Source organism: Bombus vancouverensis, chromosome 5, assembly GCF_051014615.1.
Source record: "Bombus vancouverensis nearcticus chromosome 5, iyBomVanc1_principal, whole genome shotgun sequence".
In the NCBI taxonomy this organism is placed as follows: domain Eukaryota; kingdom Metazoa; phylum Arthropoda; class Insecta; order Hymenoptera; family Apidae; genus Bombus; species Bombus vancouverensis.
The window spans coordinates 9,894,404-9,912,809 of record NC_134915.1 but is presented as its reverse complement, the minus strand read 5'-3'; the positions used below and the strand labels follow the sequence as shown (position 1 = coordinate 9,912,809).

General features: G+C 30.8%; 2 protein-coding genes across 11 annotated transcripts; one reads left to right on the top strand and one right to left on the bottom strand.

The window, feature by feature from the left end:
* Positions 1–4: 4 nt before the first annotated feature.
* On the bottom strand, positions 5–3,937 carry Ythdc1 (YTH domain containing 1). Of its 5 annotated transcripts, none has more exons than XM_076618809.1 (6): positions 3,183–3,937; positions 2,326–2,815; positions 1,941–2,157; positions 1,652–1,856; positions 1,302–1,578; positions 5–1,234 (listed from the first exon to the last, which is right to left on the bottom strand). In XM_076618809.1, the coding sequence occupies exons 2-6, from the start codon at positions 2,667–2,669 to the stop codon at positions 904–906; spliced, it is 1,374 nt and encodes a 457-aa protein (XP_076474924.1). In that variant the 5' UTR covers positions 2,670–2,815; positions 3,183–3,937; the 3' UTR covers positions 5–903. The 5 variants fall into 5 exon arrangements, with proteins under 5 accessions (XP_076474924.1, XP_076474925.1, XP_076474926.1 ...); XM_076618810.1 differs by having other exon boundaries at positions 5–1,249; positions 1,344–1,578; XM_076618811.1 differs by having other exon boundaries at positions 1,344–1,578.
* Positions 3,938–4,373: 436 nt separating this feature from the next.
* On the top strand, positions 4,374–18,174 carry Spn (protein phosphatase 1 regulatory subunit spinophilin). 6 transcript variants are annotated; one of them, XM_076618803.1, is made up of 19 exons: positions 4,374–4,769; positions 6,384–6,482; positions 6,591–6,865; positions 6,952–8,411; positions 9,505–10,792; positions 11,075–11,095; positions 11,193–11,417; positions 11,585–11,771; positions 11,852–12,115; positions 12,199–12,554; positions 12,773–13,028; positions 13,503–13,556; positions 13,833–14,138; positions 14,213–14,599; positions 14,666–14,927; positions 15,008–15,220; positions 15,306–15,446; positions 15,573–15,679; positions 15,771–18,174. In XM_076618803.1, the coding sequence occupies exons 3-19, from the start codon at positions 6,603–6,605 to the stop codon at positions 16,020–16,022; spliced, it is 6,042 nt and encodes a 2,013-aa protein (XP_076474918.1). In that variant the 5' UTR covers positions 4,374–4,769; positions 6,384–6,482; positions 6,591–6,602; the 3' UTR covers positions 16,023–18,174. The 6 variants fall into 6 exon arrangements, with proteins under 6 accessions (XP_076474918.1, XP_076474915.1, XP_076474916.1 ...); XM_076618800.1 differs by having other exon boundaries at positions 6,952–8,513; positions 12,806–13,028; XM_076618801.1 differs by having other exon boundaries at positions 6,952–8,513; positions 15,621–15,679.
* Positions 18,175–18,406: the final 232 nt, after the last annotated feature.

Here is an 18,406-nt window from a genome sequence, read left to right as displayed (position 1 = left end):
TCAATTAATTTTTTTAAAATCTTTACTACGAAATAACGTCAAAAACATACTATATAAATCAGTAAATTCGTAATGTTAGGCTGTTTCTGTACTTAATAGCGATAATTACATGCAATTTATGAGTGATACGTATTGCTAATTATGACCAAAATATTTTTTTCTGCTATTGATTATCTTCATAAATTTTTGTTTGTGAAAAGATTGTAGTTTATATTAAGTAGTTTATTCGTTTTAATCGTTTTGGAGTGCTGGAAAAGTAAATTTTTATTGACGGCAGTGGTCTATATTAAAATGATACAATTCGATTATAGAAATTCGCATATTAGATAATGCAAAAGCAGTTGTTTATCATGATTTAGTTGATTCACAATTCAATATCTTTATTTGTAAAAAAGCTCAAATATATCAACATATGTAAAAATTACAAAAATATACGTATATATATGTTTAAATTGAATATAATGAAAAGATTAGAAAATAAGTAGTAAAAATTAGAAACTAAGTTAAGTGAACTATTAATCAAAAAACTTATGTTTCATTGATACTAAATGCATATAACACAAGAGCTGGTAAATTGTGAATCAGTTTTACAGCTTTTTTATTATATATTATGTAAAAGAAAAAATTGATTAAATTATTTTTACAATTTCGTATTATTTCATCTAAAATGATATTTCAACTCTCTTAAAAACGAAGTATTACTCAAATATGTAAATATGTTTATCTATACAATTAAAACTTTAAATTACTTCTTTCTGAATTATTAGTACGAATAATCACATGATAATTAAACATTTACTATTGCCATGATTATAAGTGTTACGGTACCTTGAAAACCCTTACTATATGTGCATGAATGAAGAAATGACAGAATAGGTGAATGAAGATAATATTCAAAATTTCTTATCTACGGTCCCTATATCTATGATGATGATCACGAGAGGATCGATGGTCACTGTGTCGGCTATGACGACTTGCTGTTCTCCACAAGAATTCGTCTACACTCCTTTCGTAACTACGTTTTTCAAGTGCGGATGCTGCTGCACTGTAATCAGGTGGTAATGGTAAACCATCGTAATACCTAGGTGGTGGCGGTGGCGGAGGTAAAGAATCATATGGATGAGGTGCAGCATAAGGAGGTAGAGGAGGCAGCTGATGTTGCATAGTACGCATATAATCTGCAACATATGCTTCAGCTGCAGCAGCTACACCCAATCCTGTGCTACCGTATCCCCTATAAAATTCATTTCTATCAAAAATAACATATTAGATTTACGACATATGTCAAAACACGTACATACTTGGAATAAGGAGAATCACTTCGATTGAACCAAGTAGCATACCGATGATGATGATGATCTCTTGATCCTCTATGTTCAGTACCAACTAAATGGGATCCTCTAGCTAATGAAGCTAAACGAGATCGTGAAGTTAAGAAAAGTCTACGTCCTCTGCCTCCCCTTGAGCGCAAAAATCTAGGGCTGCTATTAACAGGTCTATTATCCCGATATGAACGAGATTTCATAATATGTTTTGCTGCTTCCTTAGATTTTCTCAAAATAGGGGTCATTTCAATTCCTAAAAGATTTATTATAAGTTATAACAATTGTATTCTTTTTCTCGCAGAAAAATATTGTATACTTTCATGTACCTTCATCTTCTGGAAATAATCGGCATAATTCTTCTGCAACTCTTGGTTCGATTTCCTGCCCATCACGTCCGATTTTCACCTGTTTACCATCATTCCATGGATTATATAAATGTAGTGTTGCTGTGAATGGTAATTCTTTCCTACATATCCAATCAACTTTAAATACACCACCCAAAGCTTTTGCAGACAACCCAGGTGGTAGTACCTAAAATATATATAAACTTCCTTCCTAGCAACATGTAACACAATCTTCAAAGATATATATATTTTTTAAATTAAATATACAAACCCAAGAAATTGGTGCTCCATCTCTTCTAGATTCTGTACTCAGTCTTGCAAACCCAGCAAACTTCCCTGATTCTTTCACAGAAAAAACAAGCAGAACATTTCTGGATTCTCTATAAGCTTGATTTAAATTGGCTTCATTTTGGGGTAATGTACTCCATACTCCTTTAGCCTTTGATAGTGTGACATTTTCAGCATTATTTGATTTGATGATGAAAAATCTGATAAAAAAAACTTTAAGACATGTTCTTGGCATTTTTATATTATTATACTTATCTAAATATTTATAAGTAATTTCAGATAGTAGTAGTTCATAATTATAATTCACACATTAGTTTTGTAAAAAGAAATATATATAAAAAGGATTTGTATTTTAAAAAATATCCAACCTTGCATCTCTAAACAAGTAATTTAATTTTGTTGCATAATCATAGCTCTTAGTAACTCCTTTGCTCTCCTTAGATCTTGCACGTTTTGTTTCAGGGCTAGAAGATTTAGAATCTCTGGATCTAGCACGCTTCCCCCTATTTTTTCGATTACGTTTATTATCTCCACGTGAAGATTTTGTTGAAACAGAGCTTATGCTTGGTTGACTAGAATCAGAATTTGAACTACTAGATGAAACTTCACTACGTGTATCATAAGTTTCATCTGCAGCAATTTTTAATTCATCCACTATGTCATTTTCCCCGCAGCTCAGATTTAAGTTGTCTCCATCTGTATTATTGTCCATATTTTCACTTTTTATTTGATCACTTTCACTATTGCTCAAAAGTATGTTGTCACTTGTCCCGTCATCCAGGCTTTGTATTTCTGGATTTTTCGGGTTTTCTTGTATGAAGAGAGAGCCAATGCAGTTCTGGTGCCTTTAAACCTTTTCTGAAACGCAAATATAAAAAAGGGCTTACTAGATGGATATCCAGTATGCAATAATACTTGTCCAAGAACAATATCATATTTGAATGGATCTTGTAGATTTTATAACAATTACGTAGTAGGAAATAATGCAGTAACATTTTTAGTATATGAGAAGAAAAGTTCAGAAGATTGCACATAAAATCCGATTTAAGTCACTGTGGTAAAAGATTAAAAAGTCCATTTGTCAAAATGTTTAATATTAAAATTGTCCTTATGCAGTTTAATTAAAATATTTATAAGTCTTATAGAAGTTTTCAATATATATCTACTATTACTGCAAGACTTCAAGTATTTCTTGCTTCAAGTAGATATAGATTATATCTAATACCGCTAAAGTTTTTGTTTTGCTAGAAACAATGTTCAGCAAAGGAAAAGCTCCTTTTTCTTAATAATTCATGAGCATTTAAGTCCATGTATAAGTTAAAAATAAACATGCTTTAAATGTTGCAGAGATTTTCTTTCTTTAATTTAACAGAGTGTAGTGACACAATTCTTGTTGCTCTACGGAACACAAATATCTCTTTTAAACTTTATATACAAAAGTTTATCGTAAGGTTTATTATAAGTAGATAGTCTTGCTAAAATGTACTTTTTTAGCCTATTTAATATGAGAAGGCGAGGAGTCTTCGAGTTTTTCTGTATTTCAGATAATAACACATCATACTCGTTTGACGTCTCTATGCAGTCTTTTTTAAAACGCGAAGGCTATGCCTAGGAAAGTTCGTCGTGAATATTATTCTTAATAGCAACGTCAGCACCACAAAACATACTCAAAACCATCTTTTTCGTCATTGATTTCATTAAAAAAGTTCGTTTTACAAACATAAGTCCTTGATGTTATAAACCTTTACGCAGCTCGTACACACTTACGTGCACACTCGTTCTTCACTTAACACACTTCGCACCTCACGCAAGAATGCTCAATGACTACCATGCGTTTAACAACTATTTCTATTATTTCTCTGCACGAAATACACAGGAGACTTCCACAAGGAATTGGGTTTTTTTTCCATGAAAACACAATAGCTGATTATCTCCTAGTGGATGCATAAACCATGGCGTCCATTATATGACGTGTTCATTACGATCGATAGGAAGAATTATAGGTGAAAATCCAAGCCGAACATTTATCATGAATTTTAGGAAATTTTATTTTATTATTTCCATTTTATTTTGAAAATTATTTACAAACTTACATATTTTCTATAGAAAAAACTATCTTCCTTAAATACAGAAAATAATAGAATTTTGGCCGACGATAAAGTTTCTTAAATACATGCGAAACTATATATATTTTCTTATCATTATAGGATAGGATTTATCTTACTGATTTATTGAAGATCATTGATTTAAATTTTTTATTTAAATCAAGATGTATTTAAATATAAAATGTAAAAACACATAGAAAGGGAATAAAACATCTTTTTCCACATAAAATTTGTTAGAATTAAAATCCCTAGCATCATCCATGGTCGCCATCTTTAAAAAGAGATAACGACCATCTTGGATCATTTTTCACGGGTTGTTGACACGGGTAGATTACAGCCGGTTGTGAAAGTGTTTCGTGATGTAAAATTAATCATAATTCATTGCCAGAAATAAGTAGTGGCTATTTAGGAACTAGAATTAAAAGTAATACATCGGTTCACGCGTTTATCATTATTGTGCAAGTATTATTGTATATGAGAGAATAAAAAAATTTTTGGGAATAAGCGTCTGTCACGGATATAAGCAATCTTGACAAAGTCGACAGTTAAGTCTTATCATATTTACCTAGAATTTGATAAAACAATATTCTTACGATCGTGTTTGCACATGTGAGAAAAAAGCCGTGCCACTAGAAAAAAGAAGATAGAAAACACTGAAAATACATCTTATAAAGGAAAATGGTTTCGTGCACATGGTGACACCTCTGGTTAGTTTATACTTTCTATAAACAATTTGTCATACTTTATTTAAAAGTAATTCGATTTGATTGCGAGTATATTACTTTGTTATAAATTGAAAGTTATTAAAAAAATTGTGTGTTAAAAGAATTTTTCAATGATAACTACTATTGTAAATTTTTTACAAGGCTCAAATTCGCTGGTCTGGCAGCTTATAATGGCGAAATACAACGTACGTTTACTTGAATTTTTGTAAATATTGTTTGATTACTCATAATGAATTATTCACATTTTATAACATCCATAGATGCATTTTAAATTTTACACATGCAGAATTATTATGAGTAACTCCTTTTCTCTCTTAAACTTATATTTATTTTTTTTTTAATATTATTTAAAGTTCCGCTTATCTACCTGTGTTTATTTTCAAGCTTAAGGTGAATACGTTGTTGTAATAATTATTATTGAAAAATTTATGATATGACACAAATATTTTTATTTTCTTTATTTAGGTATGTAAATGGAAAGTGAGGAATTCAGCAAAAATTCAAGCAAATTCATTAATGTTAAAACATTTAATAAAAACTCATACAAAAAATCTCATACTTAAAGAAAGCTAGTATACAAATTTTGTTAACTTAATTATTGAATTAAAATTTGCAAATTTGCTTCTGTTTCTATAATTCATTCAGAGTAACATTTTATATTATTATTAATAGATGTTTGTATTATCTGATAAATATGAATCATAAATATGAATCAATATAACTTTTAATAATATTAGCAAACTCTTTTAATTATAAAGTATTATATTATTTTTATTTTTTTTAATATATGTAACATAATTGTTTAGATATAACAGATTCATATTATAAAAAAGATGATAGAGAATAAATAAACATTACCATATAATTTTTTATAAATATCTTTTGATTAATAGTTAATGATACTATATATTTTGTGATTAATTTATTACAGTTGGATCATAATTTTTTTATTGAATTTACTTATATTTAATTAAGCAAATATTGGAAGAATAAATAGTAAAGATAATTTTTTTAAATATTGTACATAAAATATTATAGAAAAGATTATATAAATGAAAAAAAGTTTGCTACAGTAGCTTTATTATTTATTTTAAGCTACATTTAACTTTAACCTATTATTACAAAGATGTATACATTATATGCACTGTACATAATATAAGAATATAACATGTGCATGCTTCCACTTTTCATACTTCAACTACAGAGAAAGGATTCAAGTATTGATTGCAGGAGCATGGTGTGCTATGGCAATAGGAGGAGGGTGAAGCCCAGACAAGACCCCACCTCTTTATGCTATGCCTTCCATTTAAGTCTAACTTAAATCATTTCAGACAATCACAGTAAATATATCTAATATGTAACATAATAAAATGTTCCACTAATGTTACCAAAGAATATGCTCTGCACTTCAAAGACATGTCTTGAGAGTTGATAAATCAATGACCTGCATAAACATTTATGAAACATTAAAATTCAGATGTAGATACAAAACAATTTTATAAATAAATATAATGTATCAAATTTATTCACGAGTTAAATCATGTACAATCAATTACTTTCATGTCACACCTATTAGTATAATATCTTTCTTTTCAGATCATTAAAAACATGATAAATACAAAAAATATATGAATGACAATGGGCTGAAATACATCAAATTGTAAAATTCATCACTTTTATATACAAGAAGTGCAGGTAATAATAACATATAATGTATATATATTTTTTTAAAAACTTATTAGTTTTATAGAGTTCATAAGTGCTATGTGCATTACACAATATTTTACATCACTTTTCTGTTAGGAGAAATACATCATGGCAACAGTGGAAGAAAAGAAACGAGTTGGTGGCTCAAAGGTTTCAGCCATTGCAAATATCTTTCAATCAAAACCACAATTGGATAATCTAAGCCATAGAACAAATAATATTCTATCAGATGGTTTCAAGGAACCAGCTGTGCCTTTAAAAGAATCTCCTACACAAGTTACAGTTGTTAGGACCGAGAGTCATGTAGCCCGTTTTAATAATGCACGTGCACTTTTTGAAAAGCTTGGGGAGGAGAATAAACCAAATAAACCGTAAGTGTATAATAGCAAATAGGAAATAAATGTATAAAATATATAATATGCTATTCAGTTATCTTTAGAGTATATCTTCTGTGTAGGGTGGACAGGATTACAAAACCTAGTAACTTACATGGTTTGAGATCACGTTCTAGCTCTGCAAATTCTGGTTCAGGTTGTACATCTCCAGCTCGATCACCACGTCCTAGATCACCATCACCTCCAGGAACCAGAGATCATTTGAGCAATTGGAGTGCAAGTGTACCAGCTTTGAATGCTGAAAGACATTTTGAAAATGGTCATAATCATGGTTTGGATAATATACCAGATAAACATAAATCACGAGCAGGCTTTGGAAAATTTGACAAAAATTATGGCAAAGAAAATCGTTTGGATGATCGGCCAGAGAAACCAGAAAAACCAGAGAGGAGATTAAACTCAAAAGAATTAATTGAAAAACAAAAAAATTGGACTAGTCACTTTTCAAAAACAAGACCAAGTAGATATAATTCAGACCCAAATAGATCTTTGGTTCAAAGTTCTTTAAATCAGAGTGCAAATAAAGTGAATGTTGAAGCTACTTCTGTAGGACATGTACAAAATGCTGCAAGTACTGATAGTGAGTCAAAAAGATCATCAGATATTTCTGCTAATCCAGCTACAAGATCTGCAAGCTTTTGTTCTGTTAGATCGTCAGCCATATCACCACCTCCACCATTACCACCAACAAGAAACTCTTCTACTTCAAATACAAAGAAAGAGAGACCAGCTAGTATTGCTGCAATATCTCCACCAGATATTCCTAGTAGTCCGGAATATGCTACCATAAATAAATATTTTGATACTTCACCGACTATACCTGAATATGCAGTTGTACAAAAGAATATAAATGTACAAAATAAACATTTCCAAAGAAATCAAGAACAAAGGGAAATTTCAAAAAATCCTACAGTAGAGAAAACACAAGATGCGTTCATCCCAGAATATGCAGTAGTGCAAAAGAATACTGCAGCTAAATTGCATTCACGAAATGCAGATACATCGAAAAATACTTCAGTGCATCATTCGAAAAACAGTTCTGAAAGTTGTGCATTACCTCTTAAAAATACTCTTGCAAGTTCAAGTATCGATATTTATTCACAAACAAAGTCACATATTTCCTCTTATGAAAGAAATTCTGATATGTCTAGTCCAACACGAAGTATGTCAATAGAAAATATTGTTAGTATGTCAATGGAAAGTAAAACAAGGAAAGATAGTGACCTTCTTGATGCTCCTGAATATTTAAATTATCCTTCAAACGTTATACGTTCGCCACCTAAAACTTCTGAGTGGAGAAATGAATGGTTAGCCAAAAACGATGAAATTTTAAAGAAAGCAACTGATTTAAAATGTGTCAGGGAAGATACAGAAGCCAAAAATGAAGTTGTAAGACCTGATCCACGACCAGACTGGGCCAGACCATGCATAAATACTGTGAGGAAGAAAGATAATCTGACAGAAGAAAAGAAAATAGAGTCGTCAAAATCTCCAGATCCGGAATTGAGACCACCTTCTGGAGGTACGGATAGTGCATCTTCTAGTATGAGCTCCCCTAGCTCCCCTTCCAAGGATAGTAAAGAGGAGAAGGCAGATAAGGAAATGTCAGAAAAATTTCAAGCCGGTATAGTATATGTGAATAATTCGATTCATACATATACAATAACACAATTCATACCTATACAAACATATATAATAGGAAATACATTATATACATATGTACAAACATAAATTTAACTAAATTTTATATTTTAATAAGTGAATTTTATATTTTATTAATTACTATAAAACAATTATCTTACAATATATCTAAATTTTGCAATTTTATTGTGGCTATGTGCCAAAATACTAAAAAGTAACAGTGCAGAAGGAAGTTCTCCCTCTCTTCCCTCTCCTTCTCTTCTTGATCTTAGTTCCTCCTACTGGTTCAACAGTATTATTTATAGAAATCTGTGTATTCTGTTCTGCTTCTGTCTGGTTCTACTTCACACCATTTATTTCAGAGAAGTACTTTACAAATTTTAATAATTTGTTTATCAGTGCTTATAAAAAATCTGTATTGAAAATTAATATAATTTTTATGGTAGTTGCTTTATGAAAAGTGGATTTACACTTTTCATAAAGATGTATATAAGTGATTCATAAATTACCTTTTGTGTAATATGTTAAATTTTTTGCAATGTGTTTTTAAAAATATTTTTTAGAAAAATTTTTAGAAATAGTAATTTCAATTTTATATTACAAAATTGTTTTTTTTTTTAATATTTCCTGAATCCTTTATGTAAAATATGTGTGTCATTTTATCCATCATATCCAACACATTTTTATCAAACATTATATGTTATGAGAAATTTTAAAACATTCAAAGTTATGGTTGTAGTTTAAAAAAACGTTAACCACAGTGTTTTTATTGTGCATGTGATTTTACAATTCTATAAATTGTTTACTATTTTATACATAAAAGAAATACAAGTACCATGTGTCTACGACTACTTTGCATTGATTGCCGAGGTATTTCACATCTTCTCTTATAAATTGATGATATACATATATTTATGCATAACATGTAAATTTTTTTATTATAAACAACAATAAATGATATTTTGATATTTAAGGACGTAACAGTTATGATTTGCAACATGAAGAACAAGAAAAGCCTGCAGCATATACAGAATCCATTGCTGAAAAGGATAGTTTAGAAAAAAATTCAAAATTCAATGAACCAGATACTACGACAGTTATTCGGCGATCTCATGTACGCGTCGATCTTCAAGCTGCTGGTTTGGGACAACGTCCACCATCCGTTGTTAGTTCAGATCAAGAATACCCACCTTTAGAACATAAGGATATACCAATACCTTCGCCATATGTAAAAAGAATGCAACAAAATCAAGAAGTTTCTACCCAAAACGATGAAGTTAAGCCACAAGTAAACATAAATGTAGAAGAAAATGCTTTAATAAAAACTGATTCAACAAAAGGTTGCCATAATAAGATATCTCAAGATAGTAATCAAGATCATGTACGAATAAATTCAGCGATTACAGAAGGAAATCAAAATGTAGTCTTAGATAATAAGTCAAAATCAAATATTGCCAATGAAAGGCATACATTTTCTGAAACAATATGTCAGAAAACAGTATCTAATGCCAAAAATGATCAAATTAAGATCTCTGTAAGAGAAAAACTAGCAAAAAATAAAGAAGAAGTATCTGGAAAACGGTCAAGTTTTGTCGAAGCGGATAATAAAGTAGATCAAATAGAAAAAGATTATTTAAACACAAATCAATGCTCAATAGTTCCAAGTGTTCAGAGTGCTAATAATTCACCAGAAAAATCGATTAACAAAGAAACAGAAGTAGATGATACTGCACATTCAGAAAATACGTCCAAATTGATGTCAAAAACGAATAATAAAAAAGAATTCATAACATTAGCAGGAGATACAGTATCATCATCTAAATCCAATTCCCAAACAATAAGCAATATTCTAAATAGAAGTATAGAACAATTAGATCAACCACAAACAACATGGGAACAAGAGAAACAAAAAGCTGAACTGGCAAAGTTGAGGTTGCAAGAAAATACTTCTACGAGTACAGTTCAACAAATTAATATACCTCAAAATGTATCACCTGCTACTGTAACACAACAACATATAGAAAAGAAACAACTAAATGAACATATTGTATCTGAAAGTAGTGTTCATGATGACAGTGATTCCAGTGATACTAAAACTGTTACAAATCTGGAACATACACCAGCAATGGATGTGAAACATGTCATGGAACAGAATGATTCTAATACTGCTACAGAAAATCTTTCTAAAGCTATTACAAATCAAATTCCTGTAACACCAGATACTATGACAGCTGATGAAGCAGAAAACCTGCTAAGTTCTCGGTAAGTTACTTGAATAAATAATTACAACTATACACAAAATTGTATATAATAATGAATGTATTTAAAGTTATATGCACTAAAATTTCAATATAGATTTCTTTAAATACGTCTCTGTATTTTACCATTATGATAATTCTAGTTATATGGCAAATAATTTCATAGCAACTTGCAAACAGCTTAATAACTTTTATTTCCTTATTTTGAATTCTAATATTTTCTTCTATTCGTGTTTATTTGAATGTGACTTCAAACAAACTTATAATGTTCTGGGACAAAACACAGCATCCTAGAGAAAAAGATAAGGTGAGTTAATTATTATTGTCTGGTTAAATGTTTAGTTCATTGATCATGATATTAAATTATAAAAAAAGCATCGTGAATCATATGAATACTCAATTAGACAAGGATCAGCTTTATTGTCGGATGAGGAAGCTCAAGAGATAGCAAGATTATTATCACCAACTACGCATGCTGAAGTTGTAAGTGAAGAAAATTCTATTGATAAAAATAGAGAAATGGACAAAGAGAGGGAAAGGGATGATCAAGATAATACACCAGATTGGCTTTCTGATGTCTTGTCTGCTCCTGATACCAGTCTTATAAATAGCACCACTAATGATTATAGGTGAATCAGTTTGGTCTTTTATGTTTTTTATGTTTTATAAAACTATTTTGCAGCTAATGCTATGTATTGATTTTAGTTACTTTTATTAATAGCACGCAGTGACATGATTTAGTATAAAATTACAACGATTTTTCATTAAAAAATACTAAATTTTTATGACTTTTTAGTTTGTCCCATAGATCACGTAGCGATTTAACAATAGACTCGTTGACGGAGAGTCAAGTGGGTTCTGTAACAGGTAGTGAAAGTGGTTTACTTGGTTCCATTAATAGCTTAAACGATACTTACGAAATTAACGATGATACAGAAACGGAACATCAAGACGAATATGTTCCACCAACACCCGGCAAAGTTGTAAGATCATAGATAAAACATATGTTTATTAAATATAATTTAAGAATAAGTCATAATTAAATATTATAATGTTTATTTAGGTATTGGTGGAAAATGGTGTACACTATTTTGAGGATGGTCATTTTTGGATGGAAGTTGCAGGGATACCAGAATCAGATGACGAAAAAGATGATTATCCAACAAATATACCAACTAAAAAAATGTCTAAAGTTTCATTTGATACGAAACCAATGAGAGTTTATTCAACACATTCAGTAAATGAGTACGATCGACGAAACGAGGATGTAGATCCTGTTGCTGCCAGTGCAGAGTATGAACTTGAGAAGCGAGTTGAAAAAATGGAGGTAATACTGTTTAAAATCGATATTGAACGATGGTGCATGTTTTATTTTGTATATACATGTAACACAAGCAACAAATTTCTTAGGTATTTCCAGTGGAACTTATGAAAGGACCAGAAGGTCTTGGTTTAAGTATTATTGGAATGGGTGTCGGTGCGGATGCAGGTCTAGAAAAATTAGGTATATTTGTCAAAACAATCACAGAGAAAGGCGCAGCTGCTCGAGAAGGCAGAATACAAGTAAACGATCAAATCGTTGAAGTAGACGGAAAATCTCTAGTTGGAGTAACACAAGCATATGCAGCTAGTGTCCTTCGTAATACTTCAGGTCTTGTACGTTTTGTAATTGGCAGAGAACGTGATCCAAATTCGGAAGTAGCTATGTTAATTCGACAAAGCCTCCAAGCAGATAAAGAAAGAGAACAACAAGCCAATTCTGCAAGGTATCAATCAATTAATTTACAACCAACAAATCTTTATATTCTTTAAAAATGATTTCCTAATGATGGTTTATCCTTGCTCGCTAATGTTTATGACGAAAATTGCGGCCACTTCAATGACAGCTCGAAGCCTCTTGAAGTTCTGAGGGAAATCAATTTTAAAACAATTAAAAACTTCATAAAGCTATCTAAGAGATTTTAAAATAAGTAAATTTCTACAGAAAACTTAATTTTTCGGATACTTCACCCGATAGCCAACGAGGTAGTGAAGACATTTCTGTCGGAGGAATGGGAGGAATACCAGGTTCTCCAGCCATGTCATCATGTTCAGAAGGGGAACCTCCTCAAAGTCCCATAGAAAATTATTTATCTTCTTCTGGTCGGAGTAGATCCCCTATCATCAGTTCATCAATACCACCACATACATCTGCTACAACACAAAACGATGTTGACAGTTTAAGACTGCTTTTACAAGAGGTATTATTTTTTTGTTAATAAAAAAAGAAATACGTAGTATAAAATATATGTAATTTGCATTATTTTATGTGTATAATAATTTAGTTATAATAGCTTTCATCTATAAGTTTTTTTATATTCTCTTCAAACATATAGTTAATGAGAAATACATACCATGGTCTCATTACCTTTAAAAGATAATTTAAATTAGAAATTTTATAATTTTTATATCAAACTATATTTTGTATTATTTTATTATTGCACAAAATATTCAGTTTTGTGTTTGTTTTTATCAATTTTATCTAAATATTGCTGTATAGAATGCAATATATAAATTTGTATGAACATGTGCATTATAATCTGTTGTACATATATGTATATATGTTGTTTATATTGCTATCTTATATACACCATAAGCACTTCCTCATAGGTTTTATAAGCGTGAATATATTTTGGTGTTGCTTATGCACTGTGTTCGTTGTTCACTGCTTGCAGAGTCAGTATAAACTAGCATTAGCAGATGGAGAGGTGGAAAAACTCAAAGCTAAGGTAATGTCATAAGATACATAATTTTATGTCATTCTTGTGTGTTGATGCACTCTGCTTGTATGTTACATGCTTATACTTATCAATTTGTGTGTAGCTTAGTGTGTATTTTTTATGAGTTTGTTCAGTTTTTACCATTTCATACAGCTTCTATGTTTTGATTTGCTGTCATAATTAACATAAAGGATTATAAAACGGTTTACTAAAGGAATATTAACCTATACATGTATTTTGTATATATATTTGCAAAAAAATTTACTTGAAATGTTTTATTCATAGCTTGTAGACTTAGAAAATAGTGGAGCTGGCAGTGAAGAATATGCAGCAAAATTGCGTGAATCTGGTTTACGACTTCACGAATCTGAAAGAGCCTTGGGCACTGCTAGACAGGATTTAATAGCGGCGCGAGAAATGCTTTCTCAGGCAACAGCACAAAATGCTGCTTTGCAACAAAAATATGCCCGAGCCAGGAGAGCAGCTCGTGAATTACGCACAGATATTGCTGCTAGAGATGAATTTTACCAACAGTTACTACAAGAGAAGGATACGGAATATAACGCTCTTGTTAAAAGTTTGAAAGATAGGGTATGTTATCAATTATCGTAAAAAAAATGAAAACAATATATATGTAGCAAAAAATTAATTATAAATAATTATAGGTAATCACATTGGAAGTAGAATTAACAGAAACACAAAGAAGGTTTGGATTACCAGTGAGATTGCCTTATGATGGAACTACGGCTAGGATTGTTACGCCACAGTTATCGCGCCGTCAATTACCTCCTCCACCCTCATCAACTAGTTGTCAACTTTCAGATACTGAAACATCAGATTTGAGTAGTCCGGATGATGGTGATAAAACAGCGACGGTCGAAAGAAAACTACCGCTCCCATTGCCAGTCAAAGAAGAGTTAGATCGAGCAGTACCTGCACATCGACTTCTTGATAATTCTGCTGGGAAAAGTAAAGCTGAACTTGCCAGTAGAGGAGGACTTGCAAACCGACAACTTCCTAAACGTTCTGGTGGCCTTAGCAACAGCAGTTCTGTAAGTATATAGTCACAATTACTAAATCCGGGAACGAAATGTTTATTTAATCATTTTGTATTTCAGGATTATGGTTTGGACGAATCAGGTGACAATACTGATGAAGATTCATCTTCTAAATTACTTTCTCAGGACACAAGCAGCAGATCGCCAAATGACTTAACATCAAAGCAATCAAATTTGAGTTCCTATTCCAGTAGTTCTTCGATTAGTTCATTGAAAAGTAAACACGTGGAACCTACACATCCGACAGCAATTCGACAACATAGCACTATTAGTTCACAAGTCAGAGCTATGACAGAACAAAGTTGGCCACAATCTCAAAAAAGTAGTTTTTCTGTTATTCTCTTTATATGCAATCTTTGTAAAACTTTAAATATACAATTCTTATCGATTCTTTATACATAGATCTAACCGGACCACCAGCATCATTTGCAGAACAGTTAAAACAAGTTTTAGCAGAAAGAGAGAGACGACTTGGTGGAAACGACATGTCTTCATCAAGAGAAAGTTCTGGGGATTTTAGTGATTTAAATAATCCACATTCTAGCGATCCAGCTTTAGTTACTCATCATTTAGTGGAAGAAATAAGACAAGCTGTAAGCGAGGCTAATCAAAGAGGTAATGTATCTTATCAGATACCTAAAAAAGAGTGTCTCAAAGATAGTAGCTCCTTTTTTGTATAATAACTTGTTTATCTATACAGTAAAAAAGGCCACTATTCCTTCATCAAATTTAATTGGTAGTGGTTCCACACCTTGGCATCATCCAGGTAGTTCACCTTCTAGTCTGTCTTCTGGTGGATCAGTGAGCCCACCTGCTGTTGACCCTAGTCCGTCTAAAACAGGTATTTTTGGTATTCGTAACACAATGCAAGCAGTGAATGATTGATTCTTGATCCCTTCTTCTTTTCTTTTATACACTTTGTTTTTCATAATTTTACCCCTCCCGTGTGTAAATATTATGGATCTAGATACGAGTGAAGTTTGGTTGCCTCCTCATCCAAGCGACTTTGGTTTAGGTGACAAGAAGTCTCACTTCTGGCAGAATGCACCAGTTACCGATTGGTCCAAAGAACAAGTAAGTATATATCTATTTAAAGAAATATTTTTACTAAAGACTATAGATTTATTGCAAAATATTGGATTTGTAATTTGAAAAATGGTATTAGGTTTGTCAGTGGTTATCAGGAATTGGTTTGGAACGTTATGCGCCGCGCTTTTTGGAAACTGGAATTAATGGTGGAAACCTTCTACGACTTGAGTCTCGTGACCTCAAAGCTTTTGGCATTTGTGGAGATGAAAAATCCCATTTGAAACGAAAATTGAAAGAACTTAGAGCACAAGCAGATCGGGAACGCAAGGAGAGGAAAGAAATAGAACGAATGCGACGAAAAGCAGAAAAAGCTGCACGAAAAAAATAGTTTGTGCGTACATTAATGTACTTATGTCCCATATAAAATTCAATAACTTTGCACAAAAAGTCGGTGACATATTCAAATTTTGTGTACGATATTCCAGTGATTGTAATTTTCACTTCTTCCGTCTGTATTAATTCTTTAGTACATATAAACAGTCACACACACACACAGTTCTAAATGTTCTCAATCGGACTTCTTCATATCCGAAATTTTTAAATTTTATTATTTATAAATTTTTTAACTTCAGATTTTTGCATTTATTTATAACTTTATATTCAAGTTGGTTCACATTCATGCTGTTCTTATAGTATTTGTACTAGCTATTATTTATAAAATAACAATGAATATATTTCGAGGAAGAGAATGTGTATGAATGTAAAAGCATGCCTACTATGCCAGATGTATGCATGCGATATGTATGTATAAAATTCAAGCCATTTAGATAAATTGTAATAAAAATTTAATTAGCTAACATTTTTTTATAATTGTAAGTATAGTTTTGTAGAGAAACATAAGTTTCATGTTACTAGAATATATCGTTTCTGTATTTATTTTTACTATCAATTGTGTAACAACTTTTCATAATGAATAATATAAATATTAGTAAAATAGAGTCCTAGAGTGTAACTATTGTTAGAAGAGAAGTGACTGTCCTTTACTATATGTACATCATGAAATATCAACGAATTTGTAATTGCCAATACAGTATGTGTTACTGTGTTAAATTCCACTGTAGATTGATCAAATCATAAAATAATTTCATTTATCTATATTTATTCCGTCTAAATTTGCTCAGTTTATATTTCACATAATTAGCAAATTCTCTCAAATTAGCAAATCGAATGAAGTGTTAATGAATTTCTATCATGCTAGCATATTGATATTTGTATTAAAACTTTTCTTCCTTTTAATCGTAACAACGTTTGTATTATTGTATTTAATCTGTGAATTATGCACTAGAAATCCGCACAACGTCCATCTTATTAATTCTGAAATTATGTGATGAATTTCTTTAGCGTTTTATATACTTCAGACATTCCACATATGCGATACTTTATAATTTTACCTTTATCAACATATATAAGTAAAAAGAAACCACAAGAGCTCTTATACTTTGGGCGACGTCCCTATATATGCGTGAATGTTGTACGGATACATTAGGTATTAAGTAATATATGTTAATACTAAACTAGTATCCTAACAAAAGTTCATTCTAAATGTTTGTTCAAATGATTACGGGACTCGCTTGGGTACAATATAGACAAACGTACTTTATTGTACGTATACCTATTTATAATAGCATTAAGTTTTGTACAGTGTTAAGTACTTTGTTCCACCTTTATACCATTCTTAATGTACAATGTTTTTCTTTTGAAAAAGAATAATTTCTTTTACATAAAACAATTAAACGAACAAAGTATTTAGCATTGATACATATACTGTACATATTATGCAGTGAACGATCACTAATACTGTAATCTACAAAAGTGATTATGATATAAGGCGTGTAAGAGGCATAACCGTAGTGTCATAATATCTTTATAAAAAATAGTCTTTAATTTCTAACTTAAGCGTTTATCAAAGGTCCTCCATTTTCTAATAATATTATGTATTACAATATTTCAAAAGCAATTATTGTTACTTTTGTCGTTATGTACAACGAAATGTGGGAACTCATTAAAAATATCAACACATATAACATTCTTGCGTCTCAGGGTAACCATTAATATGTTTTGAGATATAAGTGCGTTTAATGAATTAAAAATTTTCATGAATTGGAACGTCCTGCAATTCGTTTTTAAATAACTATTGTGATTTGGTAGGAGCAGATGTTTGATAAAAACCGACTGATTTACAATAAGTTTTTATAGTTGATTTTCGAGCAATGGCTTAGGTATGACGTAATGAAATGTCATTTGTCCAAAAGTAATTGTAGAACCAAAACTTGTACTCCTCTATAGAGCTACATAATATCTGAATGTTTTCATACATTTTCGATGATTTTCAAGTATTGCTCATGAGAGAGAAAATTATAGTTCCATGGATAAAGACACAGAATGTCAGTTGCATACATGGCAGCTTTTTAATAATGTCTATGAAAAGTATTGTCAACAAATACTCTTAAACGTTTTAATTAAAAATAATTCGTACTATACCTTCGTAGTTTGTTCCTTTTACCTGATAAATGAAGTATTGAAAATATATTCGATACTTGTAACATATATTACATATGTACTTATTGTTAGAATAAAATTTTTTATGTACGAAAATGAATCATAAATATAGAAACAGAATCCTGCATGTTGGTATATTCATTCGTATTCACCACCCACTATTCGTATACAAATAAAGCGCTGTATATCGCAAAATGTTTGATCGATAATCTA

Bases quoted from the DNA above. Each gene is read 5' to 3' on its own strand.
- Ythdc1 (XM_076618809.1), bottom strand. From the start codon at position 2,669: ATGGACAATAATACAGATGGAGACAACTTAAATCTGAGCTGCGGGGAA. The intron at 1,857-1,940 runs GTTTGTATATTT...TATATATTTTAG, and splicing joins ATGGAGCACCAATTTCTTGG to GTACTACCACCTGGGTTGTC. The intron at 1,235-1,301 runs GTATGTACGTGT...TGAATTTTATAG, and splicing joins AGTGATTCTCCTTATTCCAA to GGGATACGGTAGCACAGGAT.
- Spn (XM_033346357.2), top strand. From the start codon at position 6,603: ATGGCAACAGTGGAAGAAAAGAAACGAGTTGGTGGCTCAAAGGTTTCA. The intron at 6,866-6,951 runs GTAAGTGTATAA...TCTTCTGTGTAG, and splicing joins GAGAATAAACCAAATAAACC to GGTGGACAGGATTACAAAAC. The intron at 15,447-15,572 runs GTATTTTTGGTA...TTATGGATCTAG, and splicing joins CCCTAGTCCGTCTAAAACAG to ATACGAGTGAAGTTTGGTTG.